The sequence below is a fragment of the Protobothrops mucrosquamatus genome, unplaced genomic scaffold (assembly GCF_001527695.2).
Source record: "Protobothrops mucrosquamatus isolate PMUCROS unplaced genomic scaffold, P.Mucros_1.0 scaffold_111, whole genome shotgun sequence".
NCBI lineage: Eukaryota > Metazoa > Chordata > Lepidosauria > Squamata > Viperidae > Protobothrops > Protobothrops mucrosquamatus.
This window is the reverse complement of record NW_015386187.1, coordinates 229890-240244: the sequence shown is the minus strand read 5'-3', so window position 1 is coordinate 240244 and position 10355 is coordinate 229890. Positions and strand designations below refer to the sequence as shown.

The window sequence follows — 10355 nt, the reverse complement described above, 5'->3', positions numbered from 1 at the left end:
TACAGCTGCCATCCTGAGCAACATGGAGTGGCTACACGGATGTAGGATTTAAACTGGGGAAGGGAAAGGGGAGACCCCTCTCGCACTCCCCTTTTGCAACTATATTGGCTCCCACGCTTTCCACGTGCTCCAAATTTAAACTACACTTGGAATACTACAAGTAGAGCAACAAACATGATCAGGGGACTGGAGGTTAAAACATACAAACATTGCAGGAATTGGGTATGTCTAGTTTAATGAAAAGAAGGACCAGGAGTGACAGGGTAGAAGTCTTCCAATATTTGAGGGGCTGCCACAAAGAAGAGGAGGGAGTCAACCTGTTCTCCAAAGCACATCAAGGTAGGACAAGAAGCAACGGATGGAAACTAATCAAGGAGAGAAGCAACCTAGAACTAAGGAGAAACTTCCTGACAGTTAAAACAATTAACCAGTGGAACAACCTGCCCCCAGAAGCGGTGAATGCTCCAACACTGGAAGTTTTTAAGAAGAGACTGGACAGCCATTTGTCTGAAATGGTATAGGGTTTCCTGCCTGAGCAGGGGGTTGGACTAGATGACCTCCAAGGTCCCTTCCAACTCTGTTATTCTGTATTCTTTAAGTATGCACTAAAAGATATCTAACATTCTTGTTTGCAGATCCTAAAGAAGGAACCAACAAACAGGGCAGGGTAGGTGCTGCAACATGAAAATAACAGAATCACAGAATAACAGTGCTGGAAGGGACTTTGGAGGTCTTCTCCTTTGGGTCAAGACTGACTCAAAGGTGTTTTTTTTTTTCCCTCAAAAGGTGACTGCGCTATGTTTTTACTTGAAGAATTTAAAAAACATAGTCCAGTTGCCTTTTGAAAGGAAAAAAAAGCACCTTTGAGACAACCATGACCTGGATGACTGAGAATCTCCATAGACTTTGGGTCAAGTGTTTTGGCAAAAGCCAAACTTCTCAAGAGCGTTTAGAGCAGTGGTGGCAAACCTATGGCACGCGTGCCAGAGGCGGCACTCAGAGCCCTCTCTGTGGGCACACGCGCCATGCCCCGGAGATGGCAACTGTCCCTCTTCAACCAGCTACCCGCTAACTCACCGAGGTCCCACATGGCCGGATGCATCCCAGCACCCATGCGCTCGCTGGCCTCTGTGTGCAGGGGCTGATGGTGTCAGGCAGCAGCCACTCCAGCCCCTGCCTCACCTTTCCCTGTGACAATAGCACCCCTGCCCTGGCCTGCCCTGCCCTGCCTCACCCCCCCAGGATGAGCCTCCTGCCCACAGCCCCACCTGCCAGAGACCCCCTGGATCTCCCCCAACCCTGCCCGGCCCCCACAGACATCCCTCCCCACGAGCAACATCGAGGTGATCACGCCCACCTTGCCCACACCCATCCAGTCTGCCATGACCACCACAGCCATACCCATCCAGTAGGCCATGCCCACCTGGCACCCGGGCGATAAATAAGTGGGTTTTGGGTTGCAGTTTGGGCACACGGTCTCTCAAAGGTTCGCTATCACTGGTTTAGAGGCTTCCTCGTCTGGTTTCCAAACATTTTCCCCTACAGAATGCCTACCATTTTCCTACAATTTCCTACCTTGTTCCCCTTGCAGAATTGAGTCAAGAGCGGGCAGCCAAGAGTTACAATTTTTTTTTTCTACAGCCCATACCTAGGCTTTCTCCCTCCGCTGCCTTCCCACCAGGACGAAGTTAGCGATCCTGCAAGGAAGACTCTCAGAGAAACGGAGTTGGGAGGGGGGGAGGCTTTCCTCGTTCCACCTTTACCTTCCCCCCCCCCCGGACCAGGGTCAGGTCGAGGTGTGCCGCGCAAGCGCCTTGGAGCCCGGGAGGGGCGCTGCCGGCACCGCCTGCGCCTTTTCTTCTTCTTCTTCTCACCACCCGATGCCGTTTTGCACAGAAGCGGCGGCGGTGGCGACGCTGGAAAGCGCCTTGCCAGCCGGCGACATGGCCAAGCTGCCTTCGCCCAGCCCGGCGGAGCCCCAGCAGCAACAGCGGCTCTTCCTCCTGCCCAGGCAGCAGTCGTTGGCCTCCCCCTTGGTGCTCAATCCCTTCGTGCAGGAGACGCGTCTGGACGCCAAGGAAAAAACCTGGGTAGTTTGGAAACGGGGGTCGGGAGGCGTAGTTGCGCTTGGGACAGTTGCGTAAAGAAAGGCGCATGGGGAATATAGGTGGGGAAAAAAAGGAAGGGGACTTGCGCGGCGGGGGACGCAAGTGGGCTGGGGGTGGGGGGTGGGAGAAGCTGGTGCCCCAAGCTGGAGCAAGGCTAGACGGAGAGCCAAAGGCGTAAAAGGCGGTTTCTAGGTATCTCGTACCGTTTTATTTCTGGGTTTGAGGGGGTCCTTTGGTGCCCTCTGAGCTGGGTGGTTTTCCTGCAGACGTTTCATGACCCAAAACTAGGTAACTTCATCAGTGCTGATGATGTTTCCTAGTTGGGGTCATGAAACCTCTGCAAAACAGGGGGGGGGGTTTTGGGGTTCGAGCCTCTCGTGGTTTCAGGGGGGTAAAGTTAAAACTCAATGTTTGTAAGGGGAGGAAAAGACCCTAAATAACGGTGGAAAATACAAAATAAGGAGGGCCTTATTTGAACCCGCGACTTGCTCTCTCATCTCCACTTTAGGCCAGAGACCTTTACCCCGACCGCCCCCTCCCTTGCCCCACTTCCCCTGTTGCTTGTTCGCGGCTTTCCTTGGAATGCCCTAAAAAGTCTGGGAGGGGAGAAAAAAACAAAAAAACACCCGGACTGCTCCGCGTCTCCTTGAAGCCCGAAGCGCCGCTGAAGACGCGGCCAGGTGGGGCAGGGAGAGTCCCTGGAAATCCTTCCCTAAGGAAAGCGTCGTTCCCGGCAACTTCTAAGAAGTTGGCTCCGGAGGTTTCCGTCGAGGGTTCGCAACCCCGTAGGGTGGGGTTGGTGGTGGCTTCAGTTCAGTTCAGAACGGAAGAGGCTTCTTGGATGAGAAGCGAAACGTCTTCAAAGAAAAAACAAGACAGTCCAGTTGCCTCGTGAAAAAACACCTTTGGGATAACTATGACCTGGATGGCTGAGAATCTCCAGAGACACTGATGGCTGCTTTGAGTTTTGGGCGGTGTTTAATTGGGCTAGGGGAGTTATGGTGCTGGAGAAGACTCCTGCGAGTCCCTTGGACTGCAAGGCGATCAAACGGGTCGGTCCTAGAGGAGATCAACCCTGACTGCTCTTTAGAAGGCCAGATCCTGAAGTTGAAACTCAAGGAATTTGGCCACCTAATGAGAAGGAAGGACTCACTGGAGAAGGGCCTAATGCTGGGAAAGATGGAGGGCAATAGAAGAAGGGGACGACAGAGAATGAGGTGGCTGGATGGAGTCACTGAAGCAAGAGGCGTGAGCTTAAATGGACTCCAGAAGATGGGAGAGGACAAGAAGGCCTGGAGGAACGTTGTCCATGGGGTTGCGATGGGTCAGACACGACTTCGTAATTAACAACAACAAGGGGAGTTAGAAAAGAGAGAAGGAGGAAGGGACGCTTGAGAGGAAGACTTTTTTTTGACTGGCAGGTGTTTTTATTGCTTTGAATTAAGATGGGTCCTTTTTGGGCTAGAAAAACTTTTAGTGTAAAATTGAAGCTATGCTGGCCAAGGTTCACTCTTTGAGTCTGCTTAGAAACACCCCTCTCAATGGCCCTGGTGACTTCTCTCCACAACCTTCTTTAGAACATAGAGTTGGATGGGGGGGGGTTCTAAAGGTCATTTAGTCCAGCCCCTGGCTCTGGCCAGGATTGCAGTGCAGAGGGCAGCCCCAGCATCTGTAGAGGAGACTTTGTCTATTCTTTTGTGTATAATTTTGAGAGCTTTAACATCAGTTACTGAGATAAACTAAAAATAGGCCACAAAATGAAAAGAAATAGAAGAAAAAAACTAAAAGTGCAATAAAAAAGAAACAGAGAAAAAGAGAAAGATATATAGTGAGGAACGATACCAAGACATCAGAAATTATTTTGTCTGTTTTTGCACCTGGTTTAAGTCTGTTCTGTTGTTTTTGGCCGGTACAACTTTTCATATATGGATTAAATGTGTAGCTGCCAATGACTCTGGACTGATAGAGACAAATATTATTTGTGTTTTCTCCAGATCTTGTTCAGCCTGTCTTTATTTTTCAGTCCTTCACACGGTTTGATTTCCACTTTGGTAGCTGCATATGGCCACTTTCCATTTGCAGAGTATGTGTATTTTCAAAGGTATACAAGATATTTCAAAGATGTGCAAGAGTATGCCAAGAAGCTTTGCTAGAATTTGGTCCAAAGTTCTGAATTTTTTTAAAAAAAAAACAAACCCAAAGGTACAATCTAACAGAGATAGACTGCTTTAGCATGTGGAGGTTCCATGTGATTCATAGCCTTTGATTGATGTTCCTGATGACTTGCTCCACTCTTTAAAAAGAAAACAAGTTGATTAAACCAAATATCCTTTCTGCAGCTTGTTCATGAGGAGGGCTGCACCTGTTGGACTTGTGCCTGAGGACAGTGCAGCCTTTTGATCTCCAAATCTCTCTCCTTTCCTGCTTACGGTTCTTACAACGCTATTATGAAATAAGTGTCTTTTCGTACAATTTCATAGACACGGAAGTTAATGTGACAAAAGTTCTTGTTTTGCTAAAGAAGGTACAAGAAGGGAACAAAACTCAGACACTTAGAAGAACAAGATCTGAATTCCAGAAGTCCTAAATTAGATATTTAACATCGTTATTTTTTTTTTAAATTCTGATAGAATAAGCAGTTTTACAGTAGACTTAACAGTACAGCATGCTCAGCTGTTGTCTCTAATGTAGCTTGACCTCTGACCTTGGGCTTTATCTGGTCTTAGTTTCCCCATTTCTGAATTACAAATGTTTTTTAGAACTTCCCCTTTTGCAAATGTTTATTGCCAAGGACAGGATGTTCCTCATTTAGCAGCAAGCAGAACTTATTAAACAGGAATTACTATGGAAGTTAGACTGGTCTGCCTCTTTTAATAGCAATTCATTCCGTATGCAAGTTGGGCTTCAAATCCTGGCTTATGTTTTAGTTTTAATTAGTCGATAGGAAGACGGTTTCCTTTGCTCTATTGACAGTTGAAACTTATTGGTTTTGAATCTCTGCAGCCAGGATTTCCCAAGCTTATAGTGAGATTTATCTTGTATGAAGTCTTGGTTCATGGTTGAGCTATACAAATACTAGTCTTAACAAGCGTTTACAGACAGAGAGAGTCATGGTATAGGGTCTCCTGCCTGAGTAGGGGGTTGGACTAGATGACCTCCAAAGTCCCTTCCAACTTTATTATTATTATTATTATTATTATTATTATTATTATTATTATTATTATTATTATTATTATTATTATTATTATTATTATTATTATTATTATTATTATTAATCATTGCACAGTCAGCCAGATGTTCAGACTGGATTTGGCATTTTTGTCTACCTATCGAGTCCTTACCCAGGACCTGAGATAGGCAGATGTGGATGTTTGATGGTATTAGAGATCTCGTCGCAGGATGGAAGCAGTTCCTAGTAAGGCTGCCTTTTGCAATTGACTAATGGCAAATTTGTCAATGCTGCTGATGGTGTCCAAGTGGTGCTCCAGTTGTTTTGGGATTGCACCCAAGGCACCTATTACTATTGGTACCACCCTTGCTGGCCTTTGCCACAGTCTTTCTATTTCTATTTGTAGGTCTTTGTATTTTGTGATCTTCTCCAGTTCTTTCTTGTCTATTCTCCTGTCTCCAGGCACTGCCACGTCCACTATCCAGACTTTTTTGTCTTTCTTATCGACAATTATGATGATGATGATGATGACGATGATGTCATTTCCTTTCCATGTGATTCTAAATTTGGTTAACTCAACCTAAATTCTGGCAGGAAAGTTTTTGAAAACCAAAACTGAGTGAGAATAGAGCTAGTCCTTGATTTACAACCACAACTGAGCCCAGTTTTTTTTGTTGCTAAGTGAGACAGTTGTTCAGTGAGTTTTACCCCCTTTAATGACCTTTCTTGCTACAGTTGTTAAGTGAATCATTGTGTTGATTAAGTTAGTTACATGGTTGTTAAGTGAATCTGGCTTCCCCATTGATTTTGCTGGTCAGAAGATCGCAGAAGGGGATCACGTGACCCTGGGGATGCTGCAAGGGTCGTAAGTGTGAAAAAGGGTCCTAAGTCACTTTGTTTCTGTGCCGCTGTAACTTCAGACGGTCACTAAGCGAACTATTGTAAGACGAGGACTATCTGCAGAGTGGATGCTTAGCAAAACCAAAATTCATGAAAATGCGGCTAGTTTTGTTGGTAATATTAGCTATATATTGCAGGGACCATTCCAAACTCTGGCTAGTTTTAAAACAGAGATTTACTTCTAATGAAGCTGTAGCTTCCTCCTCTGTTTTTTCTTTTGTGGCTTTCTTTGGAAAGCAGGTAGAACCTGATATTCTAAAAAAGTAAGTCCACATTCTTTAATGCTTTCAGATTTACTCTTTTTCTCCCAGAAGGTTTTCAGTTCTTAAAATCTTGCCAGCCTCCTAACCACAAAGCTCTTGCACCAAGTTAAACATCTCACATTGAAATAAAAGTGTGTGGGGGAAAAATCTGTTTGATAAATGCGAAGAGGAAAAAGTTTCCTCTTGAATTTAATTGCTAGTGGTTTTTGCTTGCTTGCTTATAAACGAGACCTTACTGTAATTCATAGGTGGACGATTAGTGCCCCTTCCTCTTTTTAAGTTTTTACTACAAGTGGTTTTGCCTTTCCAGTTATAGCAACGTCAAGTTCAGAATCTTTAAGATGTATGGATTATAGTTCAGTTCAGCATGCTGGCTGGCTGGGGAATTCTGGGAATTGAAATCCACGCATCTTAAACTTGCTAAGTTTGAGAAACTCCGAATTATAGGATTCCCATATTGTTTAAAAGAAGAGCGCAAAAAAACCCCCCAAAACCTGAGCAGGTCAAAATCAGCCACAAGCAAACTGTTCTGAAAATGCCTCCTGGACATTTTCAGGAGCAATGCAATAGAAAGCCCGCCTTTTATAGTCTAAGAAATGTTTTTTTTCTTGCTGTCATTGTCTTGGAACACACCCGTTGGCATCCGGCAATCCTCCTGACTCAAACCCTGAAGTTTGTTTTGGACAGATGACTGGGCAGATCTGGAAACCTGCCAGCCAGAAGGACATTTCACAATTTCCCTTGTGAGCAATCTGCATTCCACTTAGCAGTATCATTGGAGAGGTATTATCTTTGGAGGAAGAGAGACAAGCTTAGTTGCTTTAGCTGCAGGTTACAAACAGATGTGGTGCACCTCGCAAAGTCTTCAAGCAATTGCAAATTTTGGGAGTTGAAATCCATACCTCTTCATAATAATTTGCAAATTCTGAGAGTTGAAATCCATACCTCTTCCTAATAATTTTCAAATTCTGGGAGTTGAAATCCATACCTCTTCGTAATAATTTGCAAATTCTGGGAGTTGAAATCCATACCTCTCCGTAATAATTTTCAAATTCTGGCAGTTGAAATCCATACCTCTTTGTAATAATTTTCAAATTCTGGAGGTTGAAATCCATACCTCTTCCTAATAATTTGAAATTCTGGCAGTTGAAATCCATACCTCTTCGTAATAATTTTCAAATTCAGGGAATTGAAATCCATACCTCTTCGTAATAATTTTCAAATTCAGGGAATTGAAATCCATACCTCTTCGTAATAATTTTCAAATTCTGGCAGTTGAAATCCATACCTCTTCGTAATAATTTTCAAATTCAGGGAATTGAAATCCATACCTCTTTGTAATAATTTGCAAATTCTGGGAGTTGAAATCCATGTCTCTTAAACTCACTGAGCTTGAGGAGCACAGAGATATAGGATGCCCATACTTGTTTGAAGGAATATACAGAAAATCCTCGACTTACAAAGGTTGTTTAGTGACTGTTTAAAGTTACAACTGCACTGGGAAAAAAATGACTTATGATCATCTTTCACATTTAGCACTGCTGCAACATCTCCTTGGTTGTGTGATCAAAATTCAGACGCTTAGCAACTGACTGATATTTGTGACGGTTGCAGTGAGGTTATCTGACCTCGTTTTGTGACCTTCTGACCCGTAAAGTCAATGGGGGAAGCCAGATTCATTTGACAACCATGTGACTATCTTAACAACTGCAGGGATCCACTTAACAACTGTGGCAAAAATGGCCGTAAAACGGGGCAAAATTTACTTAACAATTGTCTTGATTAGCAACAGAAATGTTGGGCTCAAATATGGTCATAAGTTGAGGATTACCTGCGGCTATAAGATTCCACTTAACAATATCTTCAGGGCTACGTCATCCTCCTAAAAGGAAGGAAAAAAAAAATCCTGCTGTTTTAGCTGCAGGTGTTAAATAGCAATGGTATACCTTGCAATAATTGTTCCATTTTGCAAAGAATGAAAGCTTCGGTCTGTTGCAGTGGTAGCTGTTATTGAACTGGCTTGTAGGAAGAAAATAGTAGGATTTAATTCCTACCCACCCACCCCTTTTTTTTCTTTTTAAGAAAAATCCTTAGTATGCTGGGTCATTACTTCCCATATCTCAGTGATGGCGAACCTTTTAGAGACTGAGTGCCCAAACCGCAACCAAAAACCCACTTATTTATTGCAACGTGCCAGGGCCGCATCAGCAGTATGGTGCCCTTGGGGGGGGGCAGGGAGGCATCTCTGAGTGCCGCCTCTGGCACGCAAAACCCCAGGGGCCCAAAAATGGGCCACAGTGCTGCAAGGCGCAAAAACGGCTACCGCTGCGCCGCGGGGTACAGATACAAGGCCCTGCACCACGTAAGAACGGGGCAGGGCTAGTGAGTATCATGCAGGCACTAGCCCCACCCCATTTGCAGCGTGTGCGTGCTCGCGGCCCCGTGCACGCATGCACGCATGTAAAATGCTTCCCCCTCCCTTTTCTTCCAGTCCACCAATCGACAATGGTTGGTGACCTCTGCTCTACCACCTCTACTTGAGCTTGCTAGTCGGCCGCTTTGCCTCCTTTGTGCTGGGTGGGGCTCCTTCTCCGGGCGGCGGGGGCAGCCTGATGGACCTGCTGCTGGTGGCGGTGGCACGTGTGCCAACAGAGAGGGCTCTGAGTGCCGCCTCTGGCACGCGTGCCATAGGTTCGCCACCACTGCCATATCTGATACTTTTAAACTTGAAAATATGGAATATCATGAACTTTCCTTTGCGTTCACCTTGCCGTGGTGACCCCTTCATTATTTTAACCCAACGTTGAACTGAACTTTTTACAATCAGACGCCTCCTAATCACATCCGACATTTCAAAGAATATTCCCTTCTTTCCCCCCACCCCTCTGCCTCTGTCCTTTTAAAAAGGCTTGCCATGAATTGGCAATATATTGTCTGCCTTTAGCATTGCCAAAAAAAAAAAAGTCTTTTGTTTTTGGGAAGCTGCTGGACTGCATATTAGTATACCTTTAAATTAATATTTAACTATTTTTGACATCTGCCAAGTTAAAAGGCGTTCTGAAACAAAGCATCCTACTATTGAGAAGGTTTCTGAAATTTGCATTAAACCTGTTTTGCTAGGGAAGGTTGCCCATTAAATTACGGTTAACAGGACGTTGTTTTCTATGTGGTTGATGAGTGGATTATGACCTAACCCAAGTTAGGGTTAATCAATATTTGCCTGTAACTTACTTACTGTATTCAGCACTCATTGATGACAAATCTTTCCTTTATGACTTCCCCAAAACTCTGGTTTTAAAGCTAATGACATTCACGGAATTGATTTGCAATGTATTTTGAGCTATAAGAATTTAACTTTCTCATCCCAGTCATCTGGTTGTTGCATCACCTCCATTCAAATGTGATGTGATCAGACCGTCCCTTTTTTACCAGTTTTTGAACTGAGTTCTCAGTCTCTCACATACCGTTCCAGGAACATCACTTTTTACGAAAAATAAACCAGTCCTCTGGATTTGTGTTTGAAAGGCTCTTGAGGGGGGAAAAAAAACCTGTGTTTAGAAATACTTAGTGGCCAATTACCTCTTCCGGTTCAACTGAATAGATGGCTCTTAGCCCAGAGGCATGGCTTAGAAAATGAGTTTGCAAAAACATTTAATCAGGTTGGTCAAAGACCCTGCAACTTGATTTTTATAAAGTTTGTTAACTTTAACTTGAGTTAATAATAATAATAATAATAATAATAATAATAATAATAATAATAATAATAATAATAATAATAATAATAATAATAATAATAATAAAGTTGGAAGGGACCTTGGAGGTCATCTAGTCCAACCCCCTGCTCAGGCAGGAAACCCTATACCATTTCAGACAAATGGCTGTCCAGTCTCTTCTTAAAAACTTCCAATGTTGGAG

General features: G+C 44.2%; 1 protein-coding gene across 1 annotated transcript in view; it reads left to right on the top strand.

The window, feature by feature from the left end:
• The first annotated feature begins 1869 nt into the window (after nucleotides 1–1869).
• Nucleotides 1870–10355, top strand: part of LPCAT2 (lysophosphatidylcholine acyltransferase 2) — a 38352-nt gene continuing 29866 nt past the window's right edge. The window contains exon 1 of the mRNA XM_029284198.1: nucleotides 1870–2090. Within this exon, the coding sequence (XP_029140031.1) occupies nucleotides 1881–2090 (210 nt within the window). The 5' untranslated portion in view covers nucleotides 1870–1880. The remainder of the gene's footprint in view (nucleotides 2091–10355) is intronic.